At 44.1% G+C, this 21320-nt stretch overlaps 1 protein-coding gene and 1 pseudogene across 1 annotated transcript; one reads left to right on the plus strand and one right to left on the minus strand.

The window, feature by feature from the left end:
- The first annotated feature begins 3659 nt into the window (after positions 1-3659).
- Positions 3660-10356, plus strand: LOC110496831 (annotated as a pseudogene).
- Positions 10357-13057: 2701 nt separating this feature from the next.
- LOC110496344 (proline-rich protein PRCC) lies at positions 13058-17728 on the minus strand. Its single transcript, XM_021572178.2, has 7 exons — positions 16520-17728; positions 16346-16393; positions 15402-15881; positions 14863-14961; positions 14472-14618; positions 14135-14200; positions 13058-13836 (listed from the first exon to the last, which is right to left on the minus strand). The coding sequence occupies exons 1-7, from the start codon at positions 16835-16837 to the stop codon at positions 13750-13752; spliced, it is 1245 nt and encodes a 414-aa protein (XP_021427853.1). The 5' UTR covers positions 16838-17728; the 3' UTR covers positions 13058-13749.
- Between the last annotated feature and the right edge of the window lie 3592 nt (positions 17729-21320).

A 21320-nucleotide genomic window follows, 5' to 3' on the forward strand; every position in this document is an offset into this window, starting at 1 on the left:
ATGCTAGGAATGCAGGGAATACTCAGGAAAGAATGACATACAAAAACATATGTGCAACAGAGGGCTCTGGTTGAGAATGGTGCCGACTCATCTGGGGTGACGCCAGAGTGCCCTGCCTGCTGCCTCGATACCCAGAGGAACCAACCCGGCACTGACCGGCAGTGTGACCTCTGCGGCCACAGATGGTGCATGAGCCGGAACCCCCTCTGGTCTCCCTGCGCACCGCCCCTCCCAGCTCCATGGGTATCGGAGAGGGGGTGCGGGGGGATGGAACCAACAGACCCTGATCTGAACGTCCACGGGTAGCCAGCAGGTTATCCAGCCGGATGGACAGGTCCACCAGCTGTTCGAATGTGAGGGTGGTGTCTCTGCAGGCCAACTCCCGACGGACATCCTCGCACAAACTGCAGCAATAATGGTCGATCAGGGCCCTGTCGTTCCATCCTGTGCCGGCAGCCAGAGTCTGAAACTCCAGGGCAAACTCCTGGGCGCTCCTCGTCCACTGCCTCAGATGGAAGAGGCGTTCACCCGTCGCTCTACCCTTGGACGGGTGGTCGAAGACTGCCCGGAAACGGCAGGTAAACTCCTCAAACTGGTCCAACGCTGCATCTCCCTCTCTCCACACAGCGTTGACCCGCTCCAGGCACGAGACTAGGGCGGACACCCTCTCACGGCCCGAAGGAGCTGGGTGGATGGTTGCCAGGTATAGGTCGAGCTGCAACAGGACCCCCTGGCAGTTGGCAGCCGTGCCATGGTATTCCTGGGGAAGGGAGAGACGAATCCCACTGGGACCAGGAGAAGGAGGGGCGCGTAGTGGAGACCCCGGTTGTGCTGGTGGAGGCGCTGGTAGAACTCCCTGTCACTCCCAGCGGTCCATTATCTGGACTACGCGGTCCATGGCGGTGCCAAGATGGTGGAGCATTGCTGCCGTTTCCGAAGACTGCCCGAAACGGCAGGTAAACTCCTCAAACTGGTCCAACGCTGCATCTCCCTCTCTCCACACAGCGTTGACCCGCTCCAGGCACGAGACTAGGGCGGACACCCTCTCACGGCCCGAAGGAGCTGGGTGGATGGTTGCCAGGTATAGGTCGAGCTGCAACAGGACCCCCTGGCAGTTGGCAGCCGTGCCATGGCATTCCTGGGGAAGGGAGAGACGAATCCCACTGGGACCAGGAGAAGGAGGGGCGCGTAGTGGAGACCCCGGTTGTGCTGGTGGAGGCGCTGGTAGAACTCCCTGTCACTCCCAGCGGTCCATTATCTGGACTACGCGGTCCATGGCGGTGCCAAGATGGTGGAGCATTGCTGAGAGCTCCCGGACGCGCTCCTCCACCCCTATACCCGAGGTACCTGCTCCTGCTGACTCCATAAGTTTGGTCCGGAATTCTGTAAGGGCAGCAGAGAAGTCAGGCGCAGGAGAGCAAAACTGTGTTACAACGGCACAGTTTAATAATACAAATCACCGTAAACAGAACAATCAATACAATGGTTACAAAACCCGACGCACACCAGTATAACGTGCACAAGCATTTACAATAAACAATTCCGGACAAGGACATGGGGGGAACCAAGGGTTAAATACACAACATGTAATGATGGAATTGAAACCAGGTGTGTGGGAAGACAAGACAAAACAAATGGAAAATGAGAAGTGGATCGATGATGGCTAGCAGACCGGCGACGCCGACCACCCGAACAAGGAGAGGAAACAACTTAGGCGGAAGTCATGATAATACCTTTACTTTTGCTACTTAAGTATATTTAAAAACAAATACTCTTAGACTTTTACTCAAGTAATATTTCACTGGGTGACTTTCACTTTTAATGAAGTCATTTTTTATTAAGGTATCTTTACTTTGACTCAAGTACTGTATGACAATTGGATACTTTTCCCACCGCTGACACACACACACACACACACACACACACACACACACACACACACACACACACACACACACACACACATAAACACAGAGAGAGAAAGTGAGAGCAGCCCCACTGGATGAGTTTTGGGGGTTAGGTGCCTTACTCAAGGGTACAATGGCAGTAGGTAGCACATAGGATATTAGTGACAGCAACCCTCTGGCTGCTGGAACACTCCCAGTGTCCTGTCCTATATTAGGAATAGAGAGAAGATGGGTCCTAAAACAAGCAGCCCTATGAGATCACAGGTTGGAATTACATTGTAAAACTTTATTACTCACTTTGCATGAAATGTATCTTATACCTGTATAACTCTTATTACACTAGTAACAACAAAATATTGATATGCTACATTGCACTTCAGTAATTTAATTAGAATTGTACAGAAATTAAATAAAGCTGTTTTGAGGAACCGGGACTGTTACTCCTTAAACATGTGTAATTACAAAAACTGCTCAGTCCATTAGTATGCCATTACAAAGCAATCACTACGTTAGTATGCAACAACACTCTAGTAATTACACGGTTACTACATAGGTATAAGAAAAGGTGCACGTCACCACTTTTTAACCTCATATTCATTATCCATTATCTCCAGCACCATACCAGTGTCTACATATGTTCTCTAGTAAAACAAAATCTAATCAAAAAGTGTTACAGATGAAAACATAAAGATACATAATTAGCCTTATTCATAAAGGCTCATCAATGCTTATAACAACATACCTGTCTGCTTGCCCCCTTTTCTAATTTTCTAATCTATATTGATATATATTCATTGTACAATGACAGCACACAATGGCTCCATTATTTTACTCTTTAATTATGAAATCATTTCTGCCACCAATGACGTAGCATTGCCATCGTGATGTGAAAATAAACATATTTGGCAGGGCATTATCATTCACATTCTATATATCTATTTGGCACTAAGGCACATTTCACATCACACAAAGCACAGCAATCGTACCGAAACGTGAACTTGCTCGACATACAACCAAAAATATATGTAATTCCAACACTATCGTGTATTGAATTTCAAACCACTGTTTATGGTTACACAGTTGCCTGGGTAGTTATGAATAAGGTAGACTTTGATTTATCTATCTGTGTTCACTTGCGTAGGTGTGTGCGTGCATGCCTTTAAGTGTGTACATGTACGGTCTGTGTTTGTGTATGTGTCTAGTGTGTGTGTGTGTGTGTGTGTGTGTGTGTGTGTGTGTGTGTGTGTGTGTGTGTGTGTGTGTGTGTGTGTGTGTGTGTGTGTGTGTGTGTGTGTGTGTGTGTGTGTGTGCATGTGTATGGAACAGAATATGGAAAAATATGACCTTGGTATCCTGTAATCCAAACCATCAATTTATACGTTTTAAGTTTGTTCACAGACTGTATTGAACACCAAGGAAACATTTTCCGATTAAATTGACCCCAACTCCCAACTGTTCACTGTGTTGCCTAAATCAGGTAGGCACATTCCTTCATGGGATGGGAGGTTGTTTTTCTTTTCCTGTTTCTACTCATTTATTATTACTTAAACTCTGTATGTATTTCTTACTTGTGTTTTTCTTTTGAGTTGCAGCCCACGGGTATATTTTATATAAATTGAATATATTAATTGAAATGGATAATGTACCTGTATTGCTGCTAATCTAAAACTAAAGCGCCAAACAAAGATTCATTTGTGCTTCCTTTTCTTACCCCCAAACTCCGTCCCCATTTATATAACTGAAGAATCAGATATGGCAAGCACCAAAGGTGTTTCCAGGATGCGGAAGATGTTTATCAAGCTGATGATCCTTTCGTGGTGAGTATCTTGTTTCAAAGGTAGTCAGGGGTTGTGTCTCAATAGTCTTGAATAGTTTAAGGAGACAATGTCATTAGCACTGATCTGAAATGACTGGAGGGGACAAAGCAATATAGTAGAGGCCAATTTAAGCCTTCTGTAGTTATAAAGTAAAGGATATAAGGAGAGGACATCATTCAGGAGAATATAGACACAACCCTAGAGAAGGAGTGTAAGAGTGGTGTGAGTGTCAGTTGTGAGTATAATTAGCTAACTTCAGGATTAGGTATTGACCTTTGACACCGAACTAATTATCTACCAGGGCTGTTTGCTTGAGCAACAGTGCCATCCAGAGGCCCGAGTACGACGACATACTCCAGCCCCAGAGTTTGTCAACCCCACCTGGATGGCAGGCCTCCCGGACAGCTGCCTGCTGTCCGAGGTCACCATGGCCATCTACAGTGGCTCCTTGGCCGAGTGCCAGTCCTGGAGCCTGGCGTCGCAGCTCCAGGCCGGTGTGTGCTTCCTGGTTGTGCGTGTACGCCATGTGCGTGGCAACCTCACCATCCACCACGGCGTGTCTTACCTGTGGGCGCACTTCGTGATGTGCTGGAGGGCGTGGCCGACTTCCTAAGGGAGTACCCCGCTGGTGCGGCTCAAGGAGGAGTTCAGTGATACCTTCGACATCTACGGGGCGGTAGTCAGCTACATCCACCTCTACGCCGACTGGGACCTGCTGTGGAACAGTTGGTTCATGATCACTGTGGGACAGAACAGAGGGAAGCTCATTGTCCTGCAGGACTTTGGCGGACCTGACCTCGGAATGGGCCTGGACATTGCAGACGACTGGAAGGTAAGGAGACAGTCATTTTTGAAAATGAAATTGTTGCTAGGAAAATGTATTGAGTCTCATATACTTGTCTCCCCAGGTCCCCACCCTCCTGCATGTGGCTGAGAAATGGCAAAGTGTGCATGAACATCTGGAAGCTGCCCCTGTGTGCAACAAGGCCCATATCTTCCTCACCTACGGCAGCGGAGCCCAGCGAATCACCGCCCACCTGTATGACTACCTGACGGCACAGATAGGGCAGAGCAGGTGCTTCGGAATCATCACCATGGATTTCCCCGCCGCTCCCCTCCTTCAAATGATCATCAACTTCAACTTAGAGAGAGGTCCCTCATCTACCAAGCCTGCTACCAGACAATCAAATGAAAATGGCTGGGACTGAATAAGAACTGTGAGTCCAGTTTGCATATTGCATGCTTGTTTTCACTATGCCTTGCCATTTAACAAAGTAGTTGTCTCTTGACGTTCCACCAAGCGGGCTCTCCGTAGCCAACATTCACAAGGCTGCAGGGCCAGACGGATTACCAGGACGTGTACTCCGAGCAGGTGTTCATGGACGAGTCGCACCTCTATTTTCTCATTCATAGTGGAAACTATACAACAGATGGACATGGACTCATCTCCATCTAAAAATGTCTGATAAACTTTGATTTTGTAGTGAACATTTACTTTAAGTGCTGATGCTCAAAGAAAACAGGCACATTTGGGAAGAATGCCAAACCACAAAACATGAACTCAAAAGGGAAAAGAGATATGGTATCTGTTTGAAAGTGATGTCATTAAAATATTAACCACTTTCAAACCCAGCAGTGTTTCAGTCACAACAATGACACAATGTAAGTATGATTGGACAGGCTATTCAAAATTGTCAGTAGAAATAAATTGGACTTGAATTGACTGAATGGAGATTTTGAAAGAAAACAGCTGTTGAAAGAATGATGACAATAACTTTCCCACACTGAAACCTTGGCTTTTATCGTTATAAATAAGCAAATGAACACCAACCTTAGTTTGACCAAAAACATTACTATGCTATTTATAGATATAAAGATATATTTGATGCAACAGTATTTAGACCACTTGACTTTTTCAACAAAAAAAATACCTTACAGCCTTATTCTAAAAGTGATTAAATGAAAAACTGTACCCATCAATCTACACACAATAGCCCATAATGACAAAGGGAAAACAGGTTTTTAGAAATGTTTGCAAATGTAATAAAAATAAGAACAGAAATACCTTATTTACATAAGTACTCAGACCCTTTGCTACGAGACTTGAAATTGAGCTCAGGTGCATGCTGTTTCTATTGGTCATCCTTGAGATGTTTCTACAACTTGATTGGAGTCCCCTGTGGTAAATTCAATGCAAATATTCCAGTTAGCTGTTCAGGAGTCTTATGGCTTGAGGGTAGAAGCTGTTTTAAGAAGTCTTTTGGACCTAGGCTTGACGCTCCGGTACCACTTGCCATTTGGTAGCAGAGAGAACAGTCTATGACTAGGGTGGCTGGAGTCTTTGGCAATCTGTAGGGCCTTCCTCTGACATCATCTGGTGTAGAGGTCCTGGATGGCAGGAAGCTTGGCTCCAGTGATGTACTGGGCCGTACGTTCTACCCTCTGTAGTGCCTTGCGGTCGGAGGCTGAGCAGTTGCCATACAGGCAGTGACCCAACTGGTCAGGATGCTCTCAATGGTACAGCTGTAGAACGTTTGAGGATCTGAGGACCAATGCCAAATCTTTTCAGTATCCTGAGGAGGAATAGGCGTTGTTGTGCTCTCTGCACGAATGTCTTGGTGTGCTTGGACCATGACCGTTCATTGGTGATGGGGACACTAAGGAACTTGAAGCTCTCAACATGCTCCACTACAGCCCGTCGATGAGAATGGGGGCATGCTTGGCCCTCCTTTTCCTGTAGTCCACAATCATCTCCTTTGTCTTGATCACGTTGAGGGAGAGTTTGTTATACTGGCACCACACTGCCAGGTCTCTGACCTCCTCCCTATAGGCTGTCTCATCGTTCTTGTTGATCAGGCCTACCACTGTTGTGTCATCGGAAAACTTAATGATGGTGTTGGAGTCATGCAGTCATGGGTGAACAGGGAGTACAGGAGAGGACTGAGCACGCACCCCTGAGGGGCCCCCGTGTTGAGGATCAGCGTGGCAGATGTGTTGTTACCTACCCTTACCACCAGGGGGCGGCCCGTCATGAAGTCCAGGATCCAGTTGCAGAGGGAGGTGTTTAGTTCCAGGGTCCTTAGCTTAGTGATGAGCTTTGAGGGCACTATGGTGTTGAACGCTGAGCTGTAGTCAATGAATAGCATTCTCACGTAGGTGTTCATTTTGTACAGGTGGGAAAGGGCAGTGTGGAGTGCAATAGAGATTGCGTCATCTGTGGATCTTTTAGGACGGTATGCAAATTGGAGTGGGTCTAGGGTTTCTGGGATAATGGTGTTGATGTGAACCATGACCATCCTTTCAAAGCACTTCATGACTACAGACTTGAGTGCTACAGGTGGGCAGTCATTTATTCAGGTTACCTTGGTGTTCTTGGTCACAGAGACTATGGTGGTCTGCTTGAAACATGTTGGTATTACAGACTCGGTCAGGGACAGGTTGAAAATGTCAGTGAAGGCACTTGGCAGTTGGGCAGCGCATGCTCGGAGTACACGTCCTGGTAATCCGTTTGGCCCTGCGGCCTTGTAAATGTTGACCTGTTTAAAGATCTTACTCACATCGGCTATGGAGAGCGTGATCACACAGCTGTCCGGAACAGCTGGTGCTCTCATGCATGCTTCAGTGTTGCTTGCCTCGAAGCATAGAAGTAATTTAGCTCGTCTGGTAGGCTTGTGTCACTCGGCAGCTCATGGCTGTAAATGGGATATTTCCATTTTTTATTTAAATACATTTTCAAAATAATTCTAAAACTGTTTTTGCTTTGACATTATGGGATATTTTGGGTAGATTGATGTGGGGAAAAAATAATTAAATAAATTTTAAAATAACGCTGTAACGTAACAAAATGTGGATAAAGTCAAGGGGTCAAGGGCCCCCCCACCCGGAATTTTTGGAAACTAACCTGCAGAAATTATACACATTTAGCCATGGAGCACAGAGGAAACGGTGCAGTTTTATAGCTAATCTTATGCTATTCTAGACATTTTGCCATGAGGCTGAGAGAAATTAGCATTTTTAAAGCAACATGTTTTGCTATTCTATACGTTTTGTCATGAGGTGGAGAGAATTTGGCATTTTAAAGTGAATTGCCTGCAATTCTACACATTTTGCCATGACGTGTTCCTATGCTATCGGGAGGTTCCTCGACCTCTGGGGGGGTTGGGGGCCCCAGTACACATGCGCTGCGTGCCCGTTTCAGTAGTGTTAATTTGCCTTTTCTCCCCAGGTTAACGGTATAGACACTGTGCTGATTCCCATTTCGGTGGTGCCCTTTGAAGGCCGCACAGCGAGTCGACTCAAACTGTTGAAAAAGCAAAAGCAGGAAGAGGCAGTTGTGGTACAAGAGGCCGTAGTTTCAGAGGCAGCTGCAGTTCCAGAGGCAACTACTGTTCCAGAGGCAGGCGTTTGAGACGTTATTGCAGCCACAGTTCCAGAGGATGCCATTTCTGAGACAGCTGCACTCTAAAAATTAGGGGTTCAACAAAGGTTCTTCTAAGGTCCTCAAAGTTCTTTGAAGAACCTTAGGGTTCTTGGCAGTGAAAATTGCCCTCAAAAGGTTCTTCCAAGAACACCATAGGAGGTGGTGTTCATCGAGGAACCTCCTTAGTTGGTGGGGGTTCTTGCAGGAACCTAACTGCCCAACTGAAACATTTGGATTTGAATTATTAGAAAGGACAGCAGGTGCAGACCCTTATCTGAAACATTTAAATATCTCAATTTAAGGTAACATTTGTCCCTTATATGATCTAAATTGATATTGTTTTATGGTGATAAGATCTATATTTTCATATTTGTGCAAATCTTTCTAAAATGGAAAATGGACACAATTCAATGGCTATCAATCAACAGAGGTAAGAATATGTAGGCTATAAGAACAAATCAAATGTATTTGTCACATACACATGGTTAGCAGATGTTAATGCGAGTGTAGCGAAATGCTTGTGCTTCTAGTTCCGACAATGCAGTAATAAACAACGAGTAATCTAACCTAACAATTCCAAAACTACTACCTTATACACACAAGTGTAAAGGGATAAAGAATATGTACATAAAGATATATGAATGAGTGATGGTACAGAACGGCATAGGCAAGATGCAGTAGATGGTATCGAGTACAGTATATACATATGAGATGAGTAATGTAGGGTATGTAAACACAGTGGCATAGTTTAAAGTGGCTAGTGATACATGTATTACATAAAGATGCAGTAGATGATATAGAGTACAGTATATACATATACATATGAGATGAATAATGTAGGGTATGTAAACATTATATTAAGTAGCATCATTTAAAGTGGCTAGTGATATATTTTACATCAATTTCCATCAATTCCCATTATTAAAGTGGCTGAAGGCTAGCTGTATTGGGTGCAATTGACTGAACTGCTCACTTTTGTGTATGTAAGTATACAGACAAGGAGGCATACAAAGTTATGTCAATTGGCATCGGTATGTTATGCAGATCACATTTACCATCCTCCTCCCTTACCTCTTCAATGAATATCCCATCGGATGTGTATGAAAACCGTTTTCAAATGTTTTTTTCATTTACATTTACCACAAAAACCAAGGTATGAATACTGTCGTGTGCATGTTTTGTTAATCATCTGTATACTTACTACTTTTTGGATTCACAGACTTCATTTTCCATACACCTCTGAATATAACTGCAACATCTTTCTTTCATTTGAACATCTTGGCCATGTTCTGTTATAATCTCCACCCGGCACAGCCAGAAGAGGACTGGCCACCCCACATGTGCTCTCTCTAATTCTCTTTCTCTCTTTCTTTCTCTCTCTCGGAGGACCTGAGCCCTAGGACCATGCCCCAGGACTACCTGACATGATGACTCCTTGCTGTCCCCAGTCCACCTGGCCGTGCTGCTGCTCCAGTTTCAACTGTTCTGCCTTATTATTTTTCGACCATGCTGGTCATTTATGAACATTTGAACATCTTGGCCATGTTCTGTTATAATCTCCACCCGGCACAGCCAAAAGAGGACTGGCCACCCCACATAGCCTGGTTCCTCTCTAGGTTTCTTCCTAGGTTTTGGCCTTTCTAGGGAGTTTTTCCTAGCCACTGTGCTTCTACACCTGCATTGCTTGCTGTTTGGGGTTTTAGGCTGGGTTTCTGTACAGTACTTTGAGATATCAGCTGATGTACGAAGGGCTATATAAATACATTTGATTCGATCTTCGATCTTTCTGGCTATGGAGGGGGGGATTAAAAAATTAACCCCAAATGGTTCTTCAAATAATTTATAGGGGTTGCTCTACAGTCTCAATTTGAAGAAGAACCCCTAAAGGTTACTCCAGGAACCTTTTATTTTTTGTGTGTTCCTGAGGCTGTCGTTTCAAAGGCTGTTGCAGCTGCAGTTCCAGTCTGCCGTTTCAGAGGATGTAGCAGTCGCAGTTACAGGGGCTAGCATTTCAAAGGTGATTGCACTTGCGGCTCCAAAAGTTGCTGTGCCCGAGGTGGCAGCTACAGCTCCAGAGGTGGCAGCTCCAGAGGCTGCCCCAGTGGCTGAGGCTACCCCAGAGGTGGCTGCCACACCAGAGGCGACTAAGAAAAGAAAAAAAGCAGTTCCACCCACAGAGAACCAGAAAAAAGTCAAAGAACCCCGCGTTTGAGCACTTAATGTCATTACTAGATACTCACAGAACAGTTTACTCTGTTTGACTCCTGGCAATAACAGTAAATCAATTATTTAGATCTGTTTTGAAAGTGGAAGAAGTAGTTATTTAATGACAAACTCATGGTTGTACATTGTATTCTACTCTTTCATTTTGTAATTTCATTATTTTCATATGCATGTGATGCATGTCACTTTCACTGCAAGTTGATGTGAAGAGTAGTTACTGTGCGCAGTGCAAATGCCTGTGATGGAGCCTTTAACTTGGTCTTGGTTTCCAGGTGTCGGTACCATCGACTGATTTATTTCAGTTTCTCTTTAGGCAATGTTGAGAGCTGAGATATTGGTGGACAGGATATTGTACAATACGTATCAAATCTGACAAAAATGGTCAGGAACTTAAATATTTGATTTTAACAGCACAAAACTTGCAACAAAGTATAGGGTAAAACAAAAAGGTATTTCTCACATCTCTTCATTGATATACAGTATCGAAATACCTCCTAAGGAGCTTTGCAGCACAGACCTTTGCAGGAGCCGAGTGCCGAAAGTAATTAACTGTAACACCTTTAGAAATATAACAGTCTGTCTGCTTTTCCACTGCCCTCAATGGGGTGCTTTTCACAGCACCAGGCTTTGTCTCTGCCAATGTCAACTTGTGAACATGATGGTTAAAATGTGATATATTTTGCTTTGACTTAGCAGGAGTGTCGATGTACAAAACACTTATGAGCTAGTTAATTTATCACGTAAGGTAGAATCCTGATCGTTGGACTGTGTTCGTTTTCAGATTTAAAAAAAAATGGGATTAATTAAGGAAACTGCCACTCCATGCTCCATTTCCCTTAATTCTCACCCTTGAAAATCTGAGTGGATTGGATATGTGTAAGCAATGAATGCACCTTTATCTATCAAATTGCTATACGTAGCTATTAGCATATTTCTTACACATACAGTGTGTCTTTAGATCCAGAATTGATGCGGTCCCCGTATATCACCATATCGAGCTACAACAAAACCAGAAGAATGTGCAGTGTACCCTTCAGAAATATGGATGACCAATTAATCACTAAATGTTGAGGCCTGGCCAGCGAAGCCATTTAAAAACCTGGTTAGCTAGCTGGGACGGTAAAATGCATAACAGATCAAATTTTACATCCACGCTACCTCTGAAGAGAACGCAACATCCTCAAACATTTTCCACAGCTTGAGAAACAATGGCAGTTTTATTTTATTTAAATTGCACAGCTCATTACTATAATGAACAAGACATAGAAACGCAACATGTAAAGTGTTGGTCCCATGTTTCATAAGCTGAAATAAAAGATCCCAAAAAATGTCCCATATGCACAAAAAGCTTCTCAAATGTTGTGCACAAATTTGTTTTCATCCCTGTTAGTGACCATTTCCCCTTGTCCAAAGCAATCCATTCACCTGACAGGTGTGGCATATCAAGATTCTGAATAAACAGCAAGATTACACAGGTGCACCTTGTGCTAGGGACAATAAAAGGCCACTTTAAAATGTGAAGTTTTGTCATACAATGCTACAGATGTCTCAAGTTGAGGGAGCGTGCAATTAGCATGCAGGAATGTACACCAGAACTGTTGCCAGAGAATTTAATGTTAATTTCTATACCATAAGCCACCTTCAAAGTAATTTGAAAGAATGTGGCAGTACGTCCAACCGGCCGCAGACCACGTGTAACCAAGCCAGCCCAGGACCTCCACATCTGGCTTCTTCATCTGCGGTATCGTCTGAGACCAGCCACCCGGACAGTTGAGGACACTGTGGGTTTACACAAAGAATTTCTGCACAAACTGTTTCCGGGAAGCTCATCTGCGTGCTCGTTGCCCTAACCAAGGTCTTGACCTGACTGAAGTTTGGCGTCATGACCGACTTCAGTAGGCAAATGCTCAACTTCGATGGACACTGGCACACAAGAAAAGTGTGCTCTTCATGGATTAATCCTGGTTTCAAACGTATCGGGCAGATGGCAGACCGCGCGTATGGCAATGTTTAGGCGATTGGGTCGCTTATGTCAATGTTGTGAACAGAGTACCCTATAGTGGCGGTGGAGTTCTGGTACGGGCAGGCATAAGCTACAAACACAATTGCATTTTATCGATGGCAATTTGACTGCACAGAGATAATGTGACAAGATCCTGAGGCCCATTGTCGTGCCATTCTTCAGCCACCATCACCTCATACCTAATGCCTGGCCACGTCGCAAGGATCTGTACACAATTCCCAGAAACTGAAAATGTCCCCGTTTTTTTGGCCTGCATACTCACCAGACATGTCACCCATTGAGCATGTTTGGGATGCTCTGGATCAAGGTGTATGACAGCGTGTTTCAATTCCAGCCGATATCCAGCAACTTCTCACAGCCATCGGAGAGGAGTGGGACAACATTCCACAATTAACAGTCTGATCAACTCGATGCAAAGGGTGTGTTGCACTGCATGAGGCAAATCGCGGTCACACCAAATACGGACTGGTTTTCTGACCCACGCCCCTACCTATCTGTGACCAACAGATGCATATCTGCATTCCTAGTCATGTGAAATCCATAGATTAGGTCCTAATTAATATATTTCAATTGACGGATTTCCTTATATGAATAAACTCAGTAAAATCTTTTAAATTGTTATGTTCATATTTTTGTTAAGTGTACAATTTCAATAAGTCTCTCCGTCATCACTGTATATGATCATGTTTATTCACAGATGACAGTAGGAGTTTCTGGCTCCTTTAAAAAGATACCAACTCTCCCCCAAAATCCAATAGACATATTCCAAACTGGTCAGGTTGAAGCATCGCCACCACAGGGCAATTCCAACAAGACCACCAAATGTGTTTTCTAACATCTAAAAACCCAGGGAAAGCTTAGGGTTGGATTGACATGATTTAAGAACAGGTCACTGTCCCACCCTTGGAAACGTACAAGATGAAGAAAATATCGACACCACATGGGAAACGTTCCTCTTATTCTCAGACTATTGATCATTGGTGGTTCAAGGTGTAATATGAAAAATACCACCACATGAAATTGCATTTCAACAGTATTTCCCAGGAAACCATATTGTGTCTTAACAATGTGATTTCTTATGCAGCCAAGAACCAACATAATATAAAATAGTCCCACCAAAATGATGGTTTAAATCAGAAATGTTTTAAGTATCATAAATCCAGGGAGGCCAACAAATAAGGGTGAACAAAAAAGAAAGTCAGTGCTAGCATCTCCAAGGATGGGTCTATGAGGTGTGTAACCCCTCCCCCACTGCAAGGGTATAGTATGACCCGCGTTGTTGAGGAAACCTTGTGGACTGTACTACTCAAATCTTCAGGGGGAGGGCTATGTATGCCACCAAGCCTCCTGTTACGGTTCTTAGAAGCCGTATTTTGCCTGCGTTTGCCGGCGAGTCAGCTTGTTGTCGGCCCAGCTGTTCTTCAGCTCCAGCTCTCGCTCCTTTGCCTATAGGTGATAAGAATTAGAACAAGTTCGCTCAAACTGACACATGTTTGTAAACATCCCATATCTGGTTAAATTTAGGTATGTTGATGTGAGGCCAATAATCATGCATGTTGAGTTTTTTAAAAATTGCAAGTGATAGGTGTGCCAAGTCATGGTCAGTTGGTGCCAAACTGGTCCAACTTGTCCAGTGGGAACACATTTTATTTATTTTTCTCCCATTTGTGTCTACTGAATGGGACCTTGGTGTTAGATTCCAATACAGTACTGTAACACAATCTAGCAATGTATATGTACTCACCTGGTGGATGAGGTATGTGATCTGGTGCTTGCGTCGCTGTTGCCCTGTGGGTTGGTCTCCCTTTTTCTATAGAGGGAAGAGGTCAGGGGTCAGGCCAAACAAGGTTGAGAACAGATGACAAAATCCTCACCTAGGCCACATGGAAAAAGTCCTGCCTCACCAACTCCCCAGCTCTTGTTCCACTATTGCCTAATATTCCCCTACCCCATCATCACTATCAGATTCCAGTTTCCAAATCAACGCCTAGCCCCTAACAACCCTTTATATGTTTACAGATCTGGAAGGAGTGGACAAGTGTAAGCAATATCGGAACAGCTCCTGTGCAAATCTCCCTCACCTTGCTGAAGGACTTGCGCTCCTGCTTCTCCTCAGTCATGCTCTTGGTCATCCACTGCTGGTTGCCACTCAGCTGGTCATCTCCCTTGATCTCCAGGAACTTCACCTCTTCCTTGCCCCTGTTCCTCTTCCCCTGCAGCCTCATGAACTGCAGCCAGAAAACATGATATACTCTTCTATATCTTGAAGCAATAACCTCTTAATTCAATGTATCAACTATGCCCGACATTTAAAGATGTGATCACGATAATATAAAACAAATCAATTTCAGTGATATACAGGATAATGTCAGACAAGCAAGACTTCCTGATTAATCGGGGGGGGGGGGGGGGGGGGGGAGAGAACATTCCTGATCAATAACAAGCAAATGTCAAGTCAGGAAACCTTCATACCGCTTCATCATCAAACAGGGCGGAGGAACCAGTTTGCTCTGGCTCAGGCAACGCTGGGTCAGACTCAGGATCCTGGTAGTAAGCCTCGTTGTAGTAGCCCTATCCAACAGGAGAATGTTTTTGTTAGCCTGTATCAACGCAACATGACAAAAGCATTACGCTATCATGATGTGTCTCAATGGATGAAAACAAGAGAGATTTTACAGCGAACTGTTGTCTCCAAGAGCAACTCGTAGGGGTCAATAAGGATCCATTCTGGGCAGAGTATATCTGATGTTTGAACCTATATATCAGCTTGGTAAGAGACTGATATAGATAATTTGCTCTCTTCTAAAATAAGTTGTAGTTGGAGATTTGAGTAGGTAATGCACAGCGGGTCTATTGTATTTGGTATATTGTGGAAGTTGAGTATTATTGTAGTTAATTTTGGTGTATTGGCAAGATTGTTTTATATAATGCTTTGCAAAGCAATAAAGTTTGTGTCCAAACATATAGAGAGAAAGATAGCTATAGCTATTGACACAGCATTTTCTCAGTACCTGAGGCTCTGCCGAGGGCTGTTGGTACGCCCCTAGCTGTTGACCTCCCCAAGCTCCCTCTTGGTTCGCACTGAAGTCCAGAGGAGCGTCTGACTGGAAGGTACCACGCTGTATGCTTGCAGGAGCGGGTAGTAGGCCTGAGGTGAGGACAGGCTCCGGGTTCAGGCTGGGGATCACAGCGGGGAGAGGTTTGGAGCTCTCTCCCAGGGAGAAGTAGTTCTCTGGGGCCAGTTCCTCGTCACTTTCCTCAGCAGCTATCTGCCTCGCTAGTTGCAGGGCAGCCGACTTGGCTGCTGCTTTGATAGCGGAGGGGGATGCGTTAGCACTGGCGTGGCCCTGGGAGGACCCTAAAGAGGGCTTTGTGGTTTTCTTTGGCTCCGGCCGCTTGGTGAGGGTGTGAGGCACTAGGGCCCTCTGCATCTCCTTCACAACCACATTTTTGGGCTGAGGCAGGAGGGAGGAAAGGCCAGTGCCAGGGCCCTAAGAGAGAGATATAGGTTGAAAGACAATGAGGAAGCATGTCTTCAAATCAAAGTTTTTCGTACACAGATTTACAGATGTTGTCGCAGGTGCAGCAAAATGCTTATGTTTCCTGTTCCAACCGTGCAGTAATACCTACAGTTGCAATAAAAAAGTTTATTTTTTATTTTTATAGAATACAGTATATACATAAAGTGAGTGAAACACCATGCAAACATAATTAAAGTGACCATTGTTCTTGACTATGTGCATAGGGCAGTAGTCTCTAGGGTGCAGGGTAGAGTACCGGATAGTAGCTGGCTAGAAGAGTGACTTAGTTTCAGGGCTGTCTAGTGGGCGGAGGCCAGCTAGTGGTGACTTAGATCAGGGGTCAGATCATGATATGTATGGTTGGAAAGGCCTATGTCACAAACTGAGAATTTGACATTGAGAATGATCTAAAATGCAAGTGCAAGTCAGGTTACCTGGGGCAGGGATTTCTTTCTCCTTGGTTCATCTTCATCAGAGTCAGACTGTTGACAAGACATAGAATCATGTTGAAATCTCCACTTTGAATCCATTTAAAAACAAGCAAACAAGGTTTGTAATTGAATGTTTAAAATGTAGCCTAGGTGTGAGCCTGTGGTCCTGTTACTTACATCCCCTCTTTTTATCTCAGGTATAGTGATTTTGACAGGCTCTGTTCGCTTCTTCGGCTTAGGTAAATCGAAAAGCAACCCTCCTTTAAATGCATGAGAACGGGTAACGGAGTCCTCGTCGCCATCGCTTGACACAGTGTTCCGTGATGATGCGTGTGTTGCCCCTTTGCTTGGTCGCACGTTTCCTAGTGCCTCTGAGGCAGATATTTTTGGGGCAGGAAGGCGTGCGAAAAGCCCCCCGGGTTTGCTCCCCGGGATGATGGAACTAGATGTTTCTGAATCACTGTCATCACTGCTAGCATACGCTACCAAAGACATTATCGATGTTTCTGCAGCAGCTTGTTCGCATAAGTAGCGGGTAAATACAGATATGGCTAACTAGCTACAGCTGCACCCACGACCCACTTTCCAAGCTCACGATAGCTAGCTACAATTGTTTGGCCAGGAAAGTATATGAGACGTATTGCATGAGAACAATTAAATTGTGGACAACCATTTAAAATTGGACCAACTTCATTGCTAGCTTTAAAATTGAATTTAAAAACAACTGGCTTGCCAAAGGCTAGCGAGGCTCAAGTCAAGTCGAGCCACACTGCAGGGTAATGTTTCAAACAGGCCGAGGATTGATTGACTCGAAGCTAACAAGGCCTCAGCAGGTCGTTTTAACAGAATTTTTATGTAAACGTTAAGCTAATTGTGGTTTACCGTTACATTTAATATCATGCAATCGATTTAGTCAATACCCCATATTCCTCCACCAAAATAGCTATTTCTATCCAATAACATTAGCAATTGCTAGCATTTCCTTTTTGGGTCTCTAATGCCATTCATGGATAGATGCGTGCAAAACAGAAGTGTTCAAGCTGCTACTTATTGCGCAGCTTCGACGCAAATCTACCTTCTTCTTCTTGTGGTTTTCCGGGAGACGAGACGCTTTGTTACATATTGTCAATCTGTCTCACTCACACAGGACATTTCTGATCCCCAGCAAGACTACTCAGGGTTTTCAGGCACATAACATGCATTTTTTTCTCCTGTACTTGATCCAAAGGAGAAAGTACTCAGGCTTGTATTTCACAGTAGGTTGGGGTTTTCACCTTGCACTCTTCTTTCTGCCTCACTTCTTCTCGCCATTCCAACCCCAGTCCTCTGACATTGATGACTTTTATCTCCGTGTGGGACTTCAGGAAATTCAGTTTCAAGCTGCCCTCTACAGCTTTTTCTTCTTCTTCAAGTTTTATTGGCGAATCACAACCAACTGACAGGTGCATTCTGGCCCTGTCAAAAAACCTTTCCTTTCCACATCATACATTTCATAAAATAATAATACATATTCAACTGTTTCCTCTACCATACACCCATTATACATTTAAAGATTAATTCAATCCTGTATGCCCTAATCTCATGCCACACAACATAACTTCCTCCCTTTTGTTCCTATTATATGCCACGATGTCCTGTACAGATATCCTTGTACTATAAAACTGTCTGCCATTACTACTTTCATCCCATTGTCTCTGCCAGCAATCAAACCCATTTTTCTGAATCAATGTTTTAATTTCCCCTTTACCTAACTGCACCTGTATATCCACAATATTATTTTTTACTGCTCTTTTTGCTATTATATCTACTAAACTTCTGTATGAGCCGGAATCCAACAGAACTGCGGGGTGAAAACTAGGTAACTTTAACGCAGAAAAAAACACCAGGAATGGGTGAAAAAAAAAAACATTTCGCCCTCATTTCCACTCGCTCCTTCAGTCATTTCCACTGCCTCTGAATAGGACACTTGCTGGACAGAGCCCTGATTCTTGCTACTTCGACCTCCTTCACTCTTACAGGGCACTCCTGAAACTCAGGAACATGGTTCCCACCACAATTGCAGGACCATCTGACCACTGAGTGTAGCTCAGTGTTCATCACCATAATGCCCTCTAAGCTCATCACTAAGGACCCTGGGACTGAACACCTCCCTCTGCAACTGGATATTGGACATCCCGATGGGCCGCACCCCAGGTGGCGAGGGTAGGCAACAACACATCCGCCACGCTGACCCTCAACACAGAGCCCCTCAGGGGTGCGTGATTAGTTCCCTCCAGTGCACCCAAGACTGCGTGGTCGCGCACGACTCCAACACCATCTTTCAATTTGCAGACGACACAACAGGGGTAGGCCTGATCACCGACGACAGCCTATAGGGAGGAGGTCAGAGACCTGTCAGTGTGGTGCCAGGACAACAACATCAGCAAGACAAAGAATCTGATTGTGGACTACAGGAAACGGAGGACCGAGCACACCCCCATTCCCATTGACAGGGCTGTAGTGGAACGAGTTGAGAGCTTCAAGCTCCTCGGTGTCCACATCACTAAGGATCTATCATGGTCCACACACACCAACACAGTCGTGAAGAGGACACGACAATGCCTCTTCCCACTCAGGAGGCTGAAAATATTTGGTATGCACCCTCAGATCCTTCAAAAGTTCTACAGCTGCACCATTGAGAGCATATTGACTGGCTGGCATCACCGCTTGGTATGGCAACAGCTTGGCATCCAAAAGCATGGCGCAACAGAGGGTAGTGCATATATCTGCATTGACCCTTTTTGCACTAGCTTTTATATCAGACCAAAAAAAAAGTACATTTACATAATTGTAGGTTGTAAAAGGACACAAACAATTAGATTGGACTCTGACATTAAGCTAGATTTGCACCTGATGGTCCAAAACAAAAACAAACAAAAATTCTAAATACTGACCCAAAAATCAAATCTACCCATTGAATGAGAACAGCAGCTACCTATTTCCTATCAGGTCCAGCAGGTCCAAATCTACCATTGCTATGGTGATTTGAAGAAAGGACCCATTAGTTCATGGTATCTTTAAAGTACATGGATATCCTTCAAACATGTCAGGGAAACAAACCCCCTAAACATACACATACCAAGAGACGGATATAGATGCCTGGAGGACACTGTGGGAGTTGTTGCTTCACTTCCCAGCTGTTGAGTTTCAACTCCACCAGACACAGCATGCTGTGGCAGTTGTGGAGTGTCACAAGAGGGAGGCGGTTTGATCTGGCGGTGTAGCGACAGTGGCAGTGGCATCATTAGGTCTCACAATGGTGGAAACAGTGTCCATCATTTGGAATTGTGGGAGGTATGTAGTGTATCCCATGAACAGTCAATTGACCTTAGAGCACCTGTTTGTTAGCACCTGATCATTCTAGCTTTTCTGCAGTATTCTGCATAATCGGACTAACCATAGTAGTAATATTCTGCATAGAATATCATAGTACTGATAATCCATCTTCTGCTTTTGGCTTGCTCATCTCCTTATGTCTGGGCCCATTTTTATAAAATGGCAATTGCTGGGTTTAAAACGAATATTGTTGAATGAAGTGTAAATGCTATGCTATGTTTCTGTCACAGACTGCCTCATGGGACTGTTCGAAGGGGGTAGCAGCAGCTTTTCAGCGAGCCAATCACTCAAAGGTTTTATTTTTTACAAATATAATGTTGCCATCATGTTGATCCAAAGAGTGTGTTTTAAAAACGTTTACTGTCTTTACTCAGCACACTGTTTTTGGTTTGAAATACTGAAATACTGATTTCCCAGCATCCTAAAATTGACTTTAATACTGCCAACAACAAAATGGTTCTCATTTCCTGTACTTTATTTGGAGCAGCAATATGATCTTAACGAATCTCCACAAATGAGTCATATGAGGAATTCAGACATTGGCAGCATGAACTCAATGCTAGTTGTTGGATTCCACCAGCCTCCTCAGATGGCATCAGAACCCCTCTATGTCCTCAGGTATACAGCAAGAAACAACAATATGATGGATTTGACAGGTGGAGAGGTGAGGGGCTTCTTAAACAATATCATAAGGCAAATGGGACTCATTTATTTTAGGCAGATATGAGTCAAATTGTTGCTGCAGATGCCTTATTTGGTATATCAAGGAAGCTATCCTCAGGCACGACTGTGGAGGGACCCAAATCTGCTGAAAGGTTTTTCTGCAAACAGAAGGCTCACACATTTGTCTGTGTGGCTCAGAACCTGTCAAATTAGGTACTTTAGATGCTATACAATGAAGTGTCAAAAGTTTCTATGTGAGACTAAGGCAATATAGTAAGTCTGGCATCACAGATCATGATAAAACACCCAACAGGTTTGATTGGAGATACTTTGGTTGGTCTTGGATTTTTACTAATATGTCAAAAGAAGACTGGACTCCTTTACAGCCCATTCATGCTAAAAAAATAAATGTACTTGATATATCCAGTAATGTCAATCATCTTTACATAGGTTTTTACAGGTACCTTGGACTTCTCAATATTCCCACACGGTGTCTTGATCTGAGAATACCAGGAGCAACTCGGGGACATTTTAGAGTTGGACAATTCAGGATGAATTATCAGTTTGAGATACTTAGTGTACTACTCAACCCTTTTCACACTACTGAGTCCAGTGGGGCTGCGCCAAGCTGAATTTTGGCCTGGCCCGGTTATGCATTCATTCACCATAAGATTTCTGGAACTGTGCTGCAAAGGAAAGTGAGAAAGAAAATAGAGCCAGTACAGTACCCTTTTTTGGATCGGCACAATAGTGGAGAAAATGGTATTGGTTCTCCCTAGATAGGCTACCCAAATACATAAACAATATTTTATCAGTAGAATATTATAGACAATTGACCTTTTAAAGCAAATCAAATACAAAACAGGCATTTTTGTTGGTGTATTGGAAGGTTTCTGTTCCTTAGAATCCATGGAGGGTATGTAATCTTGCAGAATTCCAA

Source organism: Oncorhynchus mykiss, chromosome 18 (assembly GCF_013265735.2).
Source record: "Oncorhynchus mykiss isolate Arlee chromosome 18, USDA_OmykA_1.1, whole genome shotgun sequence".
Lineage (NCBI taxonomy): Eukaryota > Metazoa > Chordata > Actinopteri > Salmoniformes > Salmonidae > Oncorhynchus > Oncorhynchus mykiss.